Below are 20,633 nucleotides of genomic sequence, written 5' to 3'. Positions count from 1 at the left end.
GTAAGTAAAACAATCAGGAAAAATATAGTAAGTTTATAGCCTCCAAAGGAACATTGGGCTTATTTACTATTAATTATGCTTATTATTTAATTGTACCGTAGTTTTAACTGCTTCATATTTATGTATGGCTTTATTAGCTTTTGCATTTTATTTGAATAGTGACCACTCTGTGAGGAAGAAAGGAGGCTTCTAAATGGGATATATAAATAAATGTAAATAAAAATCTGGCCTATCACATGAAAGCAGCCATACATTAGAATGTTTATTTCAAAAAAAGTAATGTAATCTGAAAATCAAAAGAATTTCCACCAGACCTTTGTTATATTAGATTATGCTCTAATACAAATTATGTAGACTGCCACTTTTGTCTGCATAAAATTGGATGCATTCACATGGTCTTTCCCAGGCACCTAAAGGATCCAACCAGTATCCAGAAGAGACTTAAAATGTCCCCCCAAAATCTAGTGGGCATCTCTGCCCTGAGTTTTGTGAGCTGGAAAGATCTTGAAGAAGACTGCATTGCCCTTCTGCCCAATACACTCCAAGAAAGTGGATAGAGTGCTCTCTAGGTTATCCATTACTGCCTTCGGGCTTGACCTATGCCTATCCAGGCTCCTGCAAGTATAGTGTGGACCATAACGATCTGGATCTGGATCTGGGAGACTGTCAATATTCCTTTAACAGAGGGGATTCTGCCAGCAGTTTAGAAATAGATTGTGGTAAATCCCTAAAATTATCTCCAGTTCTGTTAGTGTTAGATAACTATCACCCAGTCTCCAATCTTCCCTTTTCGGGTATTGGTGAATCCAATATAAATACGAAGCAGATTATCTGGAATCTTTTCAGTCAGCATTTAGGTCTAAGCATGGAATTAAGATAGTACTTGTCACTCTTATAAATGACCACTAATAGGAGGAGTGGCAGGAGGAGTGTGCCTCTTAGAATCCTTTTAGATCTCTCAGTGACTTTTGTCATTATCCACCATAATATCTTACTGGGTTGAATTATGGGGATAAGGATTGGAAGCACTTTTTTGCAGTAATTCTGTTAAGGAAGAAAGCCATCCTAATGGTCCCTACAATGCAATACAGAGGTCAGTCTCTCCTTTTTAACATCTGTATGAGGATGTTAGATAAAGTTAACTATTACTTTGGGATACAGTGTAATCAGTATATTAAAGGTGCCATTATCTTCTTATCCTGGTGCCTGAAGGCTGTCAGGATCTGAATGGGACCTACCTAAAGCTGAACCCAAACAAAGATACTGTTTGTCCATTGAGGCTCTCCAATCTTATCTATACCAATCTTATCTCTGGATGGTCAGGTTCTATCTCTTGTAAACAGGTCCTGCTGATACAGCAAATGAAGATGTACCTAGAAGGCCTTCTGCTCAACTTTGGCTGGTGTACCAAGTTGCAAATCTTAGTTTACAGAAGAAGACATCCTCAATAAGACCCAGTTAAACTATGGCAATGCAATTTACATGGAGCTGCCTGTAAAAGCTACTCAGAACCTGCAATTAATCCAAGATGCACCAGCTGTGTGCTAACTAGTTCATGTTGTTGGGAACATATTCCACCAATATTGTGGGCTCTGCAGTAGCTTTCATTTAATTACCATCCTGATGCAATTTAAAGTACTAATTGATAGTTTTGACCTTTATAGTTTGGCATCATGTTACCTACTCTAACTAAATTGTCTGCTCTAACATCTATGCAGAATTGCAGATTCTCAATTATCCAGGTCATGGATGTCCCAATGGTGCTTTTCAAAAGGCAACTGGACTTGTTTCTTGGATGTGAGGCAAAATGTTTTCAAAGAAAAAAATCAAGAAAACCCAGTTGCCTTTTGAAAAGCACCATTGGGATATGCCTGCTTTAACCTGTATCAGCCTGACCTATTAGATCATATACAGAAAAACTACTCCTGGTGCTCTAAAAAAAAAAACAATATCCTTTTTATGACCCTGTATTCCCTATTTGGGATATCAGAAAACAAATGTGGCTGTGCTCTACAGTCACAATGTCAATCTTCTGAAATTCTTGCTATAGAAATCACTCCAGCACCATCTCTGAGCACGTTCAGGAAGATGGTAAAGATGGTAATCTGGAAAGCATTTTTACTTGTTTTGGGGTCATCTCTATGTAAACTGCATTGCTGTAGTTTAACTGGGTGGTACTGAGGATGTTTTCTTGTGCAAACTAAGGTTTGCAACTTGGTACACCAGCCAAAGTTGAGCAAAAGACCTTCTAGGTACATTTTTGTTTTATTCTTATTTCACTCTCAGAAACTTTTCTTTTATGTATTTAAGCTTACTTAAATGTTTTAAATTTGTTTTCTATCATATAAATCATGGAGAATCAAACTAATAGTCTCTAAGTGCAAAGTAAATAATAAAACATAACAAGGTAGGCTGAAGTCTAATGCATAACCTATAAGAGGAGCACATTTTTCAAGCTGTATATTATGCATAGAATTTAATATCCTTTTCATGACAGCAGCAGCAGCAAAAAAAAAATATCAGAAGAAAAAACCAAAATGAAGAAAGCTGGCAGTGCTTCTAGCTATTATAGAGAACAGGTTCTCACTGCGCTAAATGTAGACTGCTATGGCAAATTAACATTTTAACATGGAAACTCATTCATTTGAAGCATTGGATTTGTTTTTTGCAAAAATATTGGAAGCTAAATAAGTTATTTAAATGCATAAGTATTTAAAATAAGTCAAACAACTCTGCGGGAATATCTGACACATTCCTAATGAAAAGCCAGAGCATTTAATTCCTGGTTGACAGAATAACCCTATAAATCACAGCCAGTGTCATTTTTTCTAATATGTACACACTTTGCATTTTAAACTTAAAAGAAATGATTTTATAGAATGTTTCCAGTTTAGCTGACATGACTTTTCCAATAGAGACGAAATAAAAAGCATAATTTAAAAACATTCAAGCATCAATTGGTCACCAACATCCTACACCTAGCAAGTGCAAACAAGTTACCAAGCACCCAGATCATAATGTTATGATGGGCGGGAAGGGTGGCTGCAACATTTCCAATGGTTGGAAATGCTTTACAGCAGGGATGTCAAACTCGTGGCGTCACGTTGTCATCATGTGACATATCACGACTTTTTTTGCCTCGCTAAACCGGGGGTGGGCATGGCCAGCACGTGACACATCCAGCCAGTGGGTCATAAGTATGACACACCTGTTTTATAGGCTGTAAAGCACCCTTTCCCAAGCCACTGATAATTCAAATCATTGTTAAACAAACACTCATAAGTCAAAGATTACCTGTACATTTTCTTCTTTCTCTTTTTAAACACTTGTCAGGACTACTAGAACAAGAGTGTCAAACTCCCGGCCCAAGGGCCAGATGCATCACACGCCAGCCACGCTCTATTTTAAGCGAAGGGAAAAGTCGTGATATGTCACATGATGACAATGTGACAACGCAAGTTTGACACCCCTACTCTAGTCGCATAGCCAGCATTCAAATTTTGCAGCCACACATCACATGGAGTAAGAATATGGATATAGACTTGGTCTGCACTGGATGCCATTAAAAAGTAAATTATGATGCATTTCTTTCTTAATTCAAATTTAGATAACCTGACTTTCCAGGGTAGAATTGTGTGCATAGGAACTCACCTCTTTTAACGTAAAAGTTTCACCCTTAGCACCTGCTGCATGCAGAACTTTCAGCAGTGGCAATTTTGGTCGTACCTACGATACACCAAATGGAATTTTTTTTAGACATGTTGTATAAAGCTGGAAAAATCAATATAAAAAACTACTTCCCACAGGTTACAAATTTAAAGCTTTACAAACTCCAGATATATTTTACTGTATCAAGCTAGCAGAGGAAAACAAATACAACTATTTCACAGAATCTCAGCAATGCTAACTTTTCCCTCTTTTACAAGATTACAGTATTAAATTGAAAAATGAAATTATATTACCTGTTTGATTGGTTCAAGTGATGATCTGCAGGAGTTCTCAGATGGTTGAAATTGTGTGGAGGTAGATGTCATTTTGGCAGTATAGTAGCTGTCAGTATTAGAAACCTAAAATAGAAATCAGGTTTACTTAATAGATTTATACTCCCTTCTCCACCAGCTGATATACACAGAATTTCCTCCTCCAATATTTTGCCACACTTTGTGAGATAGATGGGTTAAGACAGAGAGAGAGAGACGGGGGTGGGGGGGGAGTTATCAACCCAAAGACTGTGAACTACCATAGCTAAGATTGAACTTGAACATCTATTCAGTGTTACTCTCACATAAGATTAAACATTATTTTCAGCAGCCTTTGAATCCAATTTGATATACATCACCTAAGGATAACACCAGAAATGCATTAATGTCTACCATGCCAATCATATTCTCTTTTAATTTTGGTTATCCTAAGCTTGAAAGAAAACCCTGCAATGTCCACTTTATTAAATCCCTCAGTGAGGCTTTCGAGGTACCTTATTTAAAGTGTTGTTCCTTGCAATGTTCTTCAAACTGCTTGAAGCAAAAGAGAACAAACTGTGCTCTTTGACATGTTGAGACAAGTAGCTAACTTGTTAATGTGACTCATGGGATGTGAGTGTTGCTGAATCATTCAACCACTACTGGAAATTCTCACTCCAAGGTTTACTCAGCAGGCAATGATGAGACCACTTATCTGCCCCTATTAATTAAAAACTGATGGCAAATACATTTTATGCCACCATAATGCTTGAGAATATATATATTAAATATATAGTTTTCAAGTCAGAAAGACCCATTTAATTTTCACTAAGTTCAAGCAAAGAAAAACTTCCAATTTTTATTTTAGGATTACTGTAGTATCAAATTCAGTAACACCAAACATATTTTAAATCATGGCAAAGTTTTGTGTATTGTATTACATACCACTCTATAATATTATAAAGACATAATCTTATGTCTTCTCGACCACAAAGAATATTAAGATTATAAAATCAAAGCATGCATAAAAAAATAAAATTTAAAGCAGCCTCAACTTTAAAAACAACCAAAACCAAAATTAAAACAGGGAAGCCCAGACTACAAAGCAGCCTGCCCAAAAGTATGGGGAGGAGGGGGGAATGCAGGAACGGAGATGACAGGAACCAGAAGTGCCAGCCAGAGCCAACAATTGAACAATCCAAGGACACAGGCATGGGAATGGAATGTGAAACCAAAGAGGCGCCAAACTTTAGAACTGTTACTAAAACAACTGATTTGATCTTTATGAGTTCAGGATTTACAGTTTTAAAATGCTTAAATGAGCAGCAAGATATTCCCAAGAACAAAAAGCAACAATGCCATTTTGGGAATGTTATTTCAAAAAACACTGTCTCCCTTATAAGTATACAATCATTTAATCACAGTATAAGCATCATTTTATTCCCTTAAAAGAACTTGGGTTTGAATACGCATCGGAAAATACACAATTTGTAATAGTATGATCTCTAGCTCGTTACTGCTTTAACAATGCTCATTTTAAATTGTGTCTAGAGATGGGTGGCAATCTAGACAGTTGATAAAGTGTTGATAACAAAGACACTTCCACACATAAACTCATCCGATTCTCCAATAACATTTCTGAATCAGTAGGCACCGTATAAGGGCAAAAAAAACCCCTCTAACTAACCCCTCTAGATGACCAATCATGGTTTATTCTCCATTATGTCTAAACTAGGTTTCTTACTTTCATTATATTAATAAGAACATATTGACCAATCTTGATTAATTATCACAGTGTAATCTATATCTTATGATGAGACACAAATTTGTATGCCAGCATGGCAACTGTAATACAACATATTGATGACATCATGGACCAAGTCTATATATGAGTTTCCCCATATGGATATTAGGCAGGATAAATAAAAGGAAAGAACCCATATTTCTAAAGCATACCGAGTAAGGAGTATAAACTCCAACACCTCCTTCTGAAAGCAGCCATCCAACCAGGAGCAGAACCAGCATTAAACAGTAGTCAACTCAGCCAACTTATATAGTAATACCATGGTTGAAAATAGACAATGAATTGTTGACTTTAAAACTAGATAGTAATAATGCATAAAATGACAGATGGCAAGCCTGTCATTGCCATCAGACTATGATGGCATAATTCCTTGATTTCCTTCCTACAGATTATGGCATATTTCCTTCCTACAGAATCAACAGAAACAGAAATGAAAATGTGTACTAAAAATAGCCATAGTGAGATACTATTTAAAAAGCACATAACCCATGGAATTCATTTTATTTATTTATTTTCAGTTGGTGAAGAAATTCAATAAAATGGGTACATTTCTTATTTAAATGTATCTAGAGAAAAGTCTCTCAATGTTACAATGTCAAAAAACACATACTTTGACCTAAAAGATGTTTAATAAACCATACTACCATGTTTCCACGAAATATGACCTACTCAGAAAGTAACTCCTAGCTTGATTTTTACACTTTTAATATAAGCCCTACCCCCAAAAATAAACCCTAATTAAGATCCCGCCCACTCCAGAGTGCACGGGTAAGAATTAAACTAGGGCGAGGATGGTGGTGGTGGAGCTGCCCTACTACTTACCTTTGGATAGTTGCAGGCAGGCCTCGCACACCCCGACACCTGCCTTGCCGGCCCATTTCTTCTGCAGCCAGCAAGGCTTTCCTGAAAGCCTCTCTAGCTGATAACACAGCTCTGGATCGATCCGGAGCTCTGTTATTGGCTGTAGAGGCCTTCAGGAAAGTGTTGCTGGCTGCAACTATCTGAGGCCAAAAAAGTTCTTGAAGGCCTCTGACTGTGAAAAGGAGGCCAAGGGTGATGCGTGCAAGTGAGAAGAGTCAGTGGACGACATCCCCCTCCCCCGAAAATAAGACCGGGTGCCTTTTTTGGTGGAATATAAAATAAATAAGACAGGTCTTATTTTTGGGGAAACAAGGTAGTTGAAATAAATTTTGCTAACAATGGAAAAATAATTTGCCATTCTCGGATATTTTTTCAACTTTCTAGTTTAATCTAAAGTACTGGGATTTTCTAACAATCTCCTATCAAAACAGATTCTACTTAAGTTTTGTCAACATTCAGTAAAGGTCAACTAGGTGCTGCCTCCTTTGGAATCAAAAGCTTATTGAAATTATCACAGATAATTTCCCAACCTAACCAGTTCCAAACATCAATATTCTTATTTTTTGGCTAGTTTTACACAAGCCCACTGTAGTTATTAGATCAATTACTGATATGTTACAAATAACAGAACCCAATGGCATTTCATATATCATACAGACTAAACAATGTAGTTTATTTAGTTTAACTTAAAGTGATATGCCAATCTAACCAATGTAATTCATGAGCTATCATTATGGCAAAATGAGTAAATGTACATGCTAAATGTGTTAAGATTTTGTGTGAGGCTGTATCAATAATCTCTTAAAGTTTCTTGACAGGATTTTTGCTGTTAAGTGGCAAGTTAAGAAACCACAGTATTTGATAAATGAGGAACACAAATTAAGACAGTAAGGACAGTAACACTAAACCTAATAGAGTGAACATTTAGTAGTAAAACAAAGCTTTATCTGCCTCCTTCTGCACCATATTATTAAATGCATAATTTGAGTACTCTGTTTATCATCCACAATAAAATTATGGAATACTGCCTTCCTATATGCTTTGAATAAAAATGTTTTGTAATTAAAAAAAACACAGTATTTCCTATATTGCAACAGCAGACATTAAAATAAACTTACTTTTACCAAAGGAAGCCTCTTCAGTGAAGCATACACAAGATAAAATTTCTAATCTGTGATAAGTTTACTAACTTCCTTGTCCCTAGTCAAAAGAGATACCATTTGGTTTTTCAGTTACTAATCTAACATTTGGAGAGAATACCAAGTAGGGGTCTTGTCAGTGATACCAATTACTCACACAGTGGCTAGTTCACACATCACAGTAAGTCTGTAGTAAGTCAAACTGCAGCTTAGTGAGAACCTAGTGAAAGCTCTCCTCTGGAATAGATTAAGGTACTAGATTAGAAAGAAGCAGGTGTCTGTAATATCCTGTCTCCACTAAAGTACTAATCAATCACAATCATGCTTAATTTGATCTGAGATAAGGTCAGCTAAATACTGCCACCTGCTGAGAATAAAGGATGCTAATTACAATAAATTAAAGTTGTCTACTTCCAGTTTCATGCTGCAATAAGATTTTAAGTGTCTCCTCTTTTTGAAAGGTCTTTATGCTAATAATCAATGGACAGAAACTAAATTTTTGTTCATACATAGCAACACTTGGAATAAAAGATACTCAATATAGTGGTACCATTGGGTTTAAAAATAAGTTCATTTTTAATTATTTATCCCACATATTCATATGGGTTGGAGAAATTAATTTCATGCATTACAGCACTACTACAGCACTTTCTAGCTGGTCAATAATATTCTCATTTAAAGAATAATGTAAAAAATAAAAATTGCCTTTAAAAGAAAAAAATGCAAAAGATCTATGTTTATGTTGAATATTTCTTTGCAGTCATTATGCAGAAAGATAATGGATTTTTTACAATTTTTAAAACAAAACTTATAAATTTTATAAAATATTAGACATTTTCTTGTAAGCTATATTGACAACAATTGTTCAAGCATGAAAATAAAACCAGTCTAACTAAAAATATTGATCTTCTTGAGAACCTTCTTAAAGACCAACAGGGGCAGGGTTCTCCAAATCTTTGGAGGGCAAGCTATACTACAAGGTAGGTGCTACAACAGCAAAATAACACTTCTTGGGTCTTCTTAGATGACACCACCTGATGGAAGGGACCCACACCATGCCAACTCTATCAAATATGATGGGATAAGCAGAATTAACAGGAATAATTGAGCCCCTTCTTGGCTTATTTTATCAACTGTTTCAAACTGAGACTAAAAGTTGTTTTGTCCTATTTAGGTAAAACTAAATCCCTAATGCAGTGGTTCTCAACCTTCCTGAGGCCGCGACCCTTTAATACAGTTCCTCATGGTGTGGTGACCCCCAACCATAAAATTGTTCCTAAGACCATTGAAAATATGTATTTTCCGATGGTCTTAGGCGACCCCTGTGAAAGGGTCGTTCGACCCCCAAAGGGGTCCCGACCCACAGGTTGAGAACCACTGCCCTAATGCATTACTTCTGGAATATTTCTTGTAAACAAACTGCAAATAATAACATTCCATGTTTAACAAGGCAGTGTAAAATGTTTTGAGCTGAAAATGGCAGGATGTACTAAACTCAAAACAACCATGCTCTACCATTGTCCCAAACATTTTAAATATCCCGCTCTTCTCAATAGCAATAGCACTTAGATTTATATACCCCTCCATAGCGCTTTACAGCACTAAGTGGTTTACAGAGTCAGAATATTGCCCTCAACAATCTGGGTCCTCATTTTACCAATCTCGGAAGGATAGAAGGCTGAGTCAACCTTGAGCTGGTCAGGATCGAACTCCTGGCTTGGGCAGAGTTAGCTTGCAATACTGCATCCTAATCACTGCACCACCACGGCTGTTATATAAGTGTAATTGGTAATTCAAACTTTTTTTTTGTTCTAGGTTTTACAAAGGTAGATACACAGATAATTATAAAATGCTACCCACTAGGTCTATGGAAGACTTTGCAAATAGTTCAGAAAAGGCATATCCATCTGCAACTCTTTAAAGCAGTCTGTAGAGATTCTCGGTCATCTAGGTCATGGTTGTCCCAAAGCTGCTTTTTTTTCCCTTTTTCAGGAGGCAACTGGACTTTTTTGTTTTTTTTTCTTTGAAGGCGTTCTCTACTATCCTATCAGAGCTGAAGAAGCTTCTTGAATGAGAAGCAAAACGTCTTCAAAGAAAAACAAGAAAGTCCAGTTGCCTCCTGGGGGGAGGGGGGGAGGGGAGTGCCTTTGGGTTTTTAATGCAGTATTTTTTTTCCCCCAAACTTGGCCACTTAAACTCAGCATCAGTGCTGGCTGGTGAATTCTGGGAGTTGATGTCCACACATTTTAAAGTGGACTTCAAGTTTGGAAAACACTGCTTTAAAGCAACTACAGATCTGCTCTATTTCTGCATTTCCATTTGCAACCCATACACCTTTCTGCAACCCAGTCTGAAGCATTACGTAGTCTTTAACTGTGCGCTATCTGACCTGCAGAAAAATTGACTAGGACCTGGAGTTATAGGACCTTCGGTTACTTGGAGGGCAGGAGGAGGATATGAAATGAGGCCAGCCTGGAGTATTTTTGAGCCTTCGCATGCAATTAAAGCAGAGGTCTTCAAGCTTGGCAGCTTTAAGACTTGTGGACTTCAACTCCCAGAATTCTCCAGCCAGCTATGCTGGCTGGATTATTCTGGGAGTTGAAGTCCACAAGTCTTAAAGCTGCCAAGCTTGAAGACCTCTGGATTATAGTATATGCCACGTCTACATCTGATATTGCACCTGTGATACTATTCACAACACAGACCTCATTGCCCTGCCAGTCACGTGACGGTTAATCAATCCTTAAATTGGGAAGTGGACAACAAACAGTCATGCGCTCTCACTCTTTTTCTTCCCGACCCCTCTTGCACATCCGCCTCCTTCCACTTTTAAAACAACTTATTTCAACAGTTTTCGGCACCTGTCCCGCCGCGTTGGCAGTCTAAGCGGCTGCAAAAAAAAAAAAAAAAAAAATCAAGATGCACTCACGGTAAAGCTGTTCAAGGCTGCCCCTTTCCCTCCCACCACAACTGTTTCGGAGGAGGACGGAAACCTCACGCTGATCTCATCGCCTCCATTTTATTTTGGGAGGGGAAAGAAGGCAAAGCCGCCTTTTCGCCTGCGAGGCAACATGGAGCCCCACGTTCTTCCGCCCAGATCATAGAGAGGCGAGGGCGGCACTAAAGGAACAGCCGCCTCAAACTTCCGGAAGATGGTCGATCTTTATGAGAGAGAGAGAGAGAGAGAGAGAGAGAGAGCACCGTCTTCTCCGTCCGCTCTGGGCAGCAGAGGCGCCAACGAGTTAAGAGAAACCTCCTGGGAAGCCTAGGCTTTGGAACGGAAATGCTTCCTCTTTAAAAGGACACTTAAACTACAGAAAGGAGGAGAGTCGAGAATGCTGTTCTGAGGTTCAATCCTTGCTTAAAATATACATTTCTCTGCTGGGCTGAGAAGTACAGCCTAGAATAGAATAGAATAGAATAGAATAGAATAGAATAGAATAGAATAGAATAGAATAGAATAGAATAGAATAGAATAGAATTAGAAATAATAGAAATAGGAATAGAATAGAATAGAAATAGAAATAGAAATAATAGTAATAGAATAGAATAGAAATAATAGAATAGAATAGAATTAGAAATAATAGGAATAGAAATAGGAATAGGAATGGAATGGAATAGAATAGAATTGGAAATAATAGAAAAAGTAATAGGAATAGAATAGGAATAGGAATAGGAATAGGAATAGGAATAGAATAGGAATAGAAATAGAAATAATAGGAATAGAATAGAATAGAAATAATAGATTATAATAGAATTAGAAATAATAGGAATGGAAATAGAAATTAGAATGGAATGGAATAGAATAGAATAGAATAGAATAGTTTATTGGCCAAGTGTGCCAATAAGTGTACATAAAAGCTCTCCGAAGTTCTCTTTTCCTTCATCATAATAAACCACTGCCCAATTTTTTTGTGTGTGTGAAATAAAACGTTTAATCTTACCCATGTACAGGCAGTCCTCGGCTTAATGACCACAATTGAAGCTGTTGCTAAGTGAAGCATGCGTTAAGTGAGCTCTGCCCCATTTTACGACCTTTCTTGCCACAGCTGTTAAGTGAATCACTGTAATTGTTAAATTAGTCACAACTAGTGGTTAAGTGAATCTGGCTTCCCCCATTGACTTTGCTTGGCAGAAGGTCCCAAAAGATGATCATGGGACACCCCCACACCCCCAGGGACACGGCAACCGTCATAAATATGAGTTGGTTGCCAAGCGTCTTCATTTTCATCATGTGATGACCATAGGGATGCTGCAATGGTCATAAGTGTGAAAACTGGTCATAAGTAACTTTTCAGTGCCATTGTAACTTTGAAGGTCACTAAACAGACTGCTGTAAGTTGAGGACTACCTATAATGATCTCTTTGCCTACCACGACTGTCCATGGAGCTGTAGTGCATTTTGGACCCAAATATCTCAATCAGCTGAAATATTGTCTTATGGTGGCTGGGTGGAAGACTGAAAACCTACATCAAGGATGTATTGTGTGTGTTTGTGTATGTGTGCAGGGCTGGTCAGTACCATCCACCTTACAAACAAGTACTATTGTAGTAGACTACCCTGCATTTAGCCGAAGGGTAAATGGTTATCATACCCTTTCCTAGGAATGCAGGTTGTCTGTAACTTTTTCAAGCTTTAGAAAGTGACGGATATGCAAATATTGGCATCTAACCAAAGGGATTTTTTTTTCTTCTTCTAAACTATTTTTTTTCTGCTGGATTTACAGCTTTGTTCACGCAAATCTCTTCGTTTCTCACCAGCAATATGTGCATTAGTAGCCCAGAAGTGATGCTACATTTATATTTAATATTTATTTATGCCTTTAGATTTAATACAACATTTATAATCCATGCCGAATGTAAGGGAAACCTCAGCGGCGCAAAACCAATCTCTTGTTCCAAAATTACGGCTGGAATAGTAGCTTTGGGGAAGCATCGAAGTTGCATATCTCCAATTGGCCCTCGTAAATAAATGAATGAGCTACGCGTCAATCTGTTATTATTTTTTTATATTGGATCTTTGCACAGTTACTCAGCATGGAGCCCGGATAGCTCAGTCGGTAGAGCATCAGACTTTTAATCTGAGGGTCCAGGGTTCAAGTCCCTGTTCGGGCGGATACTTTTTTTTTCCCCCCATTTTTTTTCCCCATTCCGAATGTTGTTTTTAAAATTTCCCCTTCGTTTCTTCTTTATGTAGTTCATACATTTAATGTCGCCGATGTTTGCTCGGCGTATAGGCGGATTTAAAACTAAAGTGCCCCATTTCCTATGTATTTTAAAAAGATACCGGAATTTTATTCGGTTTTTTTTTTTTTCCAATTTTATCCTTTGAAAGGACGTGGCTTCGAGGAATATTTATTTTCTGGTGCGATTTTCTATTAAAAATCATTTTCGCCCGAACAGGGACTTGAACCCTGGACCCTCAGATTAAAAGTCTGATGCTCTACCGACTGAGCTATCCGGGCACTCTGCTGAGAGTTCTTTCCGCGTGCAAATGGCCTTTATCAATTCAACAACAACAACAAAAAGTTGAGTGCTAGTTTTTTTATTTCAGCTCACAGTCTATGCCGATTTCTATGCCGGTAACCTATCCCCTTTCACTGATTCCTCGCTACTCTAATCTTTCGTTTCTGTGTCCCTTTTCAATTTCTCATTTTTCAGAGATAGTGTGAAAAGGTACAAACAAGAGAGGGCAAGGTTTTGAAAAAGAATTAAAGGATCAAACTGGTAATCAAACAGCTACCTCAGCCAGAGTCCTAATTGTGTAATAACATACTAATTTTGAAGGTCCTGCTTAAAGCAACAAGGGAACGCATGCCACCTATTATTTTATTCCTTCAAAGTGAGCGATTACAATATCTCTGCTCCGACTTTCTCTGCTTTGAGCTTTTCCTTGTGGCTTATGATCACAATTGGAACCAGAAGTTTCATTGCTAAACAAGGGGTTGTTAAGTGCCCGATTTTACAGCCTTTTTTTGCAACATTGTTAAGTGAATCATTTGGTTATTAACCAGATCAGACTTTCCCCTTTGATCTTGCTTTTTGGAAGCTGGCTGGGAAAGTTACAAATGGCCATCACATGATCCCAAGATAGAGAAAAGAAGGACTAGGGCGGGACATGATAGCAGTATTCCAGTATTTGAGAGGCTGCCACAAAGAGAATGGGGTCAACTTATTCTCCAAAGCATCAGAGGGCTGGACAAGAAACAATGGATGGAAACTAATCAAGGAGAGAAGCAACCTGGAATTCAGGAGAAACTTCCCAACAGTGAGGACAATTAACCAGTGGAACAGCTTGCCTTCAGACATTGTGGGTGCTTCATCACTGGAGACTTTTAAGAAGAGACTGGACTGTCACTTATCTGAAATGGTATAGGTAGGATCTCCTGCTTGAGCAGGGGGCTGGACTAGAAGACCTCCAAGGTCCCTTCCAGTACTATTTTCTACTCTAAATACATGACAGTTGCCAAAGGCCTTAATTTTGATAGTGTGACTATGAAGAGGTTGGTTGTAAATGTAAAAATGGTCATAAGTCACCTTTTTCAGTGCCGTTCAAACAATTGTTAAAAGAATGGTTGAAAGTTGAGAAATTACTTGTACTAAATAAAAGGCACAGTAATTTTGCAAACACTCTATGGGAGAAAAATAACAACTTAAAGCAAGACTTAACTTTTTAATTTTGTTTTGACAATCTTAAGGAAGTTCATGGGCATTTGTGTCATGGACAAGCAAACTTTCCCAGAAAAGGACTCCTTGATGTTCTCTGAGTTTGCTTGTTTGTTTGCAGACATTTCATTACCCCTATAGGTACCATCATCAATGCTGGTGAATATGAGGTTTGCTCCCTGTTTATATACAGTTGCTTGCCCTGCCAGTGTTGTTGCAAATGTGGGTTTCTTCTTGGTAGTTTACTCATTAAGGTATTGTTTTCTACTTGATTCTTTGTTTGGAATTAATCCTTGCTTATCTGGGTAGTGGCCTCTGGAGAGGATGTGGTCTTTTTGTTTCCTTCTTAGCTTTTTTATTGTCTCTTTTGAATGGTGTACAAACATGTTTTATCTCTATGTGTCTATTGATGATAGATTTGTCTGAGTAGTAAGTTTCCAGGAATTGCCTAATGTTTTTTTTTTTTAGCTTAGTCTAGGATGCTTGCAATTTCCCAATTGAAATTATGACTGGGTTTGTCCATATCTTGTGAGATTAGGAGGGGGGATCTTTACAGCCTGTATGAAAAGAGTGCAGATGGAGGGGCCAAGAAGAAACTGAAGTTATTGGTGAGGCAATACTACAGCATAGTGTATCATTCAATTCATAAACTAGCTATTAACAAGTTCATGTCTTCTGAGTCTTCAACTTCTTTCCTGTATTGCCAGTTGCTTGCTTGACAACCATGCAAAGACATCCATAACTATCTCTACTGATAGCAGACAAGGGAAGAATTCCTTCCATGGAGGAAGAATAATTTTATTAACTGACTTTTAACTCAAATGCCATGCTTATATCAAGATTAATTCTGAGACATGGCACCTTTTCAACAGATTTCTTGCCAAGGGAAAGAGTTCTGCGCACATTCAGACTTATCCACGCTGCATTCCCATTTATAATTTAAACCTCTGACTGTTCTTAAAGGCTCCATACTTCTATTGGCTAACAGACATGAGTCAATCCCCGCTCTCAATCCCCTCCACCCAATTCCTTTGCCCTGAGCATTTGTTTCTTTGACAGACATACTGCAACTTGCTTGAGAATCATGGGGAAAACAGCAGGAGCAGCTTAACTGCTGACATTTTATCAGTGAAAATAGAGACATGCTAGTAAGCTTCGGTTGTCAAGACTTGATACACAAATCATCCTTGTCTTTTGGTATGGCACACTGTTAAAGCATAGAAAATAATGGTAGTTATCTTAATCCCTAAGATTTAATATCTATAGTAAAGCAATACTTTTAATAAAAAAAAATAACCTTATAAACATCACAAAAGAGTGTTTAACCATTGTTTATTTACTTATTTATTTAAATAGCATTACCAAAATAATTTATATTTTAAATAATCTTTTAACAAGCCCTTTAAATTTTCTATACACCCTGAAGGGTCGTCCCTTTATCTTTTATAAAACAGATATAGTTCTGCCAGTTCTAATATGCACTGATTTATCTGATGCAATGAGTTCCCTCTTTGTTTTGGGAGCAGGTGAATTTTGTCAGAGGGCTATTGACCAGGCCTTATCAAATCATTTTTCAAATTAGAGATAATCTAAATATTTCTATTGGTGGGCATTTATTAAATTTGCTACTAAAAACAAAGGATAAGTTTCTTAACATTTTTATAACATTTTATTCCTTCCATCAAATATATGTGGCAAGCCTAAACTTGGTAAGAATTCAGTTCTTTGCTTGGCTATTGCTATTGTTTTATTAAAAACCTCCATCCCAACTTTTGAAACTTTTGCTTTTTTAAAAAAAATATATTATTGTTGTTATGGAATGCTTCACGAGTTTGCGTGTCATCCTTGTGCAGGGGCCATGCTAATCTTCTCTGTATCATTCCAATTTTAGTATATGTGCTGCTGAAGTTCCAACTTTTGAAACTTTGTCATGAACTCCAAAGATGGAAGAGTGGTGGTTTAATGTCCACAAAGTATAACAATCTATCATTCTTGCATGGAAGCAGGTAAAAATTTCTTGGACCTCCACAAGATTTGCCATATTGTATCATTTAATTGTGTACCTGAATCTGGCTCCCAAACTTCTTTTCTGCCTAATGTAGGTTACTGTACTGATATCAAGTTTCCAACAATCCTGAGTTTTGATGCTGCTTCTTCAGGTTGCTTGAAACAATTGCTGACTGATTTCTCAAAATCAGATAGCAAGCATTACATCATTCTCTTAACCCATCAAAATGAAATTTTGCCAGTACTTTATAATTCAATTGTTGCTCTATCTCTTCCTTACCATAAGTTGCCAATTTTTATAAGCCTCTATTAGTGCAGATAAACTCTTATTTTTCAAGTATACTATTCTATCTTGGTTATAAAACCCTGGTTTTATCATTAGGAAAAAACTAGTAGGGAAATAGCTGACATAAATAAATTACCCCAATGTTTAACCTTTTGAGAGTTTTTCATCATCAGGATGGTAAAGAAGTACGAACGTTCCAAAATACCACCTATTTGAGTTCAAAATCAATTTCAAGATGTAGGTGGTACAGTATATCTTCATCAGTAGCTTTCTCTCTTGGTTTCAGGTTAAGAATTTTATATAAGAGAGATGCAAGTTATGTGCAGATGCACACAGAAACAAACTGTAAAGTTTAAAACAAATTATGCAATTATTGCCAGTTTCTTAAGCAAAAGCTCAAAAATTTCTTTCCAGATTTCACATTGAGAATATTGCATGTTACATTAGTGTTTTTGTATGTTTCTAATCATTTTCTGAACTGAAGAGAGCTTTACTATTCCATGATTGATTTCTTACTTTTGTTTCATTTTTAAACTGAAAGTTTTTTTTAGAATTGCTGAATTTCTTCAAGCAATTGAAATAGTACTAAGGAGAGCAAGGAGTTGTTGAAACATGAAGTGGAAATTACAATTTCAGTACAAGTCTAATGTAATTTCCTTATGATTCAGCTTAGATAGGATTTAGAGTAAACAAATACACCTACAATGTAAATGCTTACTCACTGCTAAGTAGAATGTATTCAATGAGTCAGATTTCCAGTGAACTACAATATAGTATAGGTTCCCTATTAGTCATACTATATTTTATTTGCTCCTCAATGTAATTTTATTTTTGTCCACTTGGGAGCAGTGGAAACAATAAAACTTTTAAATATATTGAAATAAAATTCACTATTATTAATGTAAATAATTTCAATAAATTCAAATAATGATATAAATGTTATTGCAATTGTACAATGCTACTACAGATCTACGTTGCATAAGTCCAGATGACCATCAAAATCTGTACAGCATTAATGTAAATATAATTATGAAACCAAGTGACTAAAGATAGTTTATATTTACTTATCAGTCAAGATAGATAAATGAATATATTTAAGCATTTTATCTGTTGACAAATTCTTAGAATTTTGAAATAATCTGAAATAGACAACATGAGGCCATGTCGGTCCTAGAAATTTTGGATATAGTTCCGAACAGTGTCACTAAATTGGCATTTTTAAGGAGACAGAAAGGGAAAAAATGGTTTCAGTACTGATTCAGAATAACGTTAACTATATTTAATTTGAATTAAAGATAAATAAAAAGACATTAAATAACATTTAGTTTTTTCCTGTAATGGCATCTTTGTTGGTCTAGATGTTTCATGGGTAGGCTTCCCTTCTAAGTAGCTTCATTTCTGTCTGAAATGTTATGATGATGATGATGTGATATTATCCATTCAGTCATGTCTGACTTCAAACATCTAGGGTCGTGATGGTGAACCTATGGCACGCGTGCCACAGGTGGCACGTGGAGCCATTTCTGCGGGCACGCGAGCTGTCGCCCTAGGTCAGCTCCACTGTGCATGTGCGTGTCTCCCACCGGCCAGCTGATTTTCTGGTCTCTGACGTGCATGCGGGAGACACATGCACATGCCCATGTTGCCCCTCCCCTCCCAGGAGTCTCCACGCGACCCGTTTTGGATGCCAGGTAAGTACAAGGCTTGCGCGGAGGGCTCTGGGAGAGCGAAAAACTGGCCTACCGGAAGTCTGGAAATGGGCTGTTTCTGGCTTGCAGAGGCTTCAGGAAGGCCTGCTAGGCCCAAAACAGGGCACAGGGGTGTCGCGTGCGCATGTGCGGGGAGGTGGGGCAGTGGAGGGGGGTCATTTGCACCTGCGCAGGGGGGGCAGGGCAGCATGGGGGGGTCATGTGCGCCTGCACAGGGGACACAGCGTGAGGGGGGGCATGGCATTATGGGTGTGGGCACGCGCATGTATTCCATTGCGCAAGGACGCATGCTTTTGACACCCAAGGAAAAAAAGTTTAGCCATCACTGTTCTAGGGCCAGGTCTCTCCAGAGCTTCCGATCTTTCACTACTTCTTTGAGGTTTCTATGCTCTGGTTGGTGTCAGCTTTGATAGTATCCAGCCACTGTGTTCTTTGATGGCTTGGTTTCCATTTACCATTAACTTTTCCAAACATAATTATTTTCTCAAGTGGAAATGTCTACTTAGTTACATGAAATTTCTCAATCCCTTCGTCTATGAGGGAAAGTACAAGTTGTATTCAATCACTGCAAGATAAGAAAGGATAAAAATACCATTCTAGAATAATATGTTAATTTGAAAAGAAGTTTGGATTATTCTTGCTTTGAGGAAGGCTCAGGGTATGTTTATGAATATATTACCTAGTTAAATAATTGGAAGCAATAATTCAAATAAACCTTTTTTTCCAGATTAATGGAATGTAGACCTATGAACAAAAAATACTCTATTCCTTTCAACAGCAGAGAAGGTAAGGGTCTCAAAAGTTAATTATTACTCAGGTCATCAAAGTCAGGTCATCAATCACTTGTGGGAATGACAGCAACCTCAGGTGGCCATAGAAGCCAAATGATTAAATACTGTTTGTACTTGGTTTTAAACAAATAAAGGTCCTTTTTCTCAATGTACCATATCAGTTACAGTAATGCATTCCTGCAACAAGCTATCACAATGACATTGTAGGTGTACAGTTAATACACTTAATATTACTCCTAATTCTAGTGCTAATTCATGCTTCGGGAATTACATTTCAGTATGGATTCAGTCTGATATGCTTCCTTTATTCCTGACATTTATTTATTATTATACTATATTATTTTATTCTTATGATGGCCAGGAGTGAGGCTGCTCTAGGTAACATTCTCTGTCAACTCCCAATTCCTTGGGGTACCATATCAGATTTTCTTTTAAAAATGTGTACCTCTCCCCTTTCCGTTTCCCACTTTTAGGTCTCTTCCCCATCCCCTATTATTTCTCATCCTAAATTCCAAGTAATGCTATTTTATTTGTTGTTTTTATTTCTTTAAAACTTTTTTTTAATTAGGTAGGATGTTAAAAGATATTCTTGTACTTTAATTTCTCCAGAAATCATTTAAGAGAGGAAGAAAAATATTGTAGGAGTAAGAATGAACAACACTGATTTTTCAGAAGAAAAAAAAATGTTGTATTGCTTTGATTTAGTCTTTGATGCAGGTTTGTCCTAATATTATCTGATGAAATGATTTTCACGATAGATACTTTAAGATATCAGAGCACTCTTTCTCACTTTGTAAGCTGTCTTTCCATAATTTTATTCTTATTTGATTGGATCTATTCTTAATGTGACAACATCTGGATCTAATATAATGTCCATTAAAATTTGTGTTCTGGAAACTAAGAGTATCTTACTGTTTTGGAATCCAAAAATATGATGCCTAACTGGTTTCATATGATACAAAAGAAGCTGCCAACTAACACGAAGATACTTGGCGCTGGCAGTTAATGGGAAAGGATTGACATAGCATAAAATTGCATCATTTATTCCCTATTTTTAAAAAAAAAAAAAATTAAAAGGCTTACAGTGTTCTTGCACAATTGAGCATCCATTTTTCCCCTCAAGGTGTTTCCCACAAAAGGAAACAGGTTTTGCTCCAAATCTGCAGAAGTTTTCTTGTTATAGGACAAGCTTAAAATGAGATGTCACAAAAGAAAGAAAGAAAAAAAAACCAGAGGACGGCAAAGAAGAAGAAAAAAGTCTCAAGCCAACTTTCTCATTTAATTTGCTGCGCGTTTTGAAAAGCTACCAGGAAAACAAAACTTCCAGTGGCGTTTGAAACCATCTTCCCGGTAGAATAAAGCAAAAGGGTTTTGCCGGGCAACCTTAGGTGGGTGCCCCAGATTGTAAAAA

At 37.2% G+C, this 20,633-nt stretch overlaps 1 protein-coding gene, 2 non-coding genes and 1 pseudogene across 5 annotated transcripts in view; 1 reads left to right on the top strand and 3 right to left on the bottom strand.

The window, feature by feature from the left end:
- MDM4 (MDM4 regulator of p53) overlaps positions 1-10,845 on the bottom strand; it is a 30,740-nt gene extending 19,895 nt beyond the window's left edge. For all 3 annotated transcript variants that reach the window (XM_070941537.1, XM_070941538.1, XM_070941540.1), the window contains exons 1-3: positions 10,693-10,845; positions 3,963-4,067; positions 3,652-3,726 (exon numbers count right to left, since the gene is read on the bottom strand). In XM_070941537.1, coding sequence (XP_070797638.1) covers positions 3,652-3,726; positions 3,963-4,034 — 147 coding nt within the window. In that variant the 5' untranslated portion in view covers positions 4,035-4,067; positions 10,693-10,845. The remainder of the gene's footprint in view (positions 1-3,651; positions 3,727-3,962; positions 4,068-10,692) is intronic.
- A 1,960-nt stretch (positions 10,846-12,805) lies between these two features.
- On the top strand, positions 12,806-12,878 carry TRNAK-UUU (transfer RNA lysine (anticodon UUU)). The gene has a single exon. It is a non-coding gene; the product is annotated as a tRNA-Lys (tRNA).
- A 277-nt stretch (positions 12,879-13,155) lies between these two features.
- Positions 13,156-13,228, bottom strand: TRNAK-UUU (transfer RNA lysine (anticodon UUU)). Its single transcript has one exon. It is a non-coding gene; the product is annotated as a tRNA-Lys (tRNA).
- A 2,995-nt stretch (positions 13,229-16,223) lies between these two features.
- On the bottom strand, positions 16,224-16,340 carry LOC139316059 (U6 spliceosomal RNA; annotated as a pseudogene).
- Between the last annotated feature and the right edge of the window lie 4,293 nt (positions 16,341-20,633).

The sequence above is a fragment of the Pituophis catenifer genome, unplaced genomic scaffold (assembly GCF_029215685.1).
Source record: "Pituophis catenifer annectens isolate HBS135680 unplaced genomic scaffold, rPitCat1.0.hap2 SCAF_3, whole genome shotgun sequence".
Classification (NCBI taxonomy): Eukaryota; Metazoa; Chordata; class Lepidosauria; order Squamata; family Colubridae; genus Pituophis; species Pituophis catenifer.
This window is presented reverse-complemented; position numbering and strand designations above follow the sequence as displayed.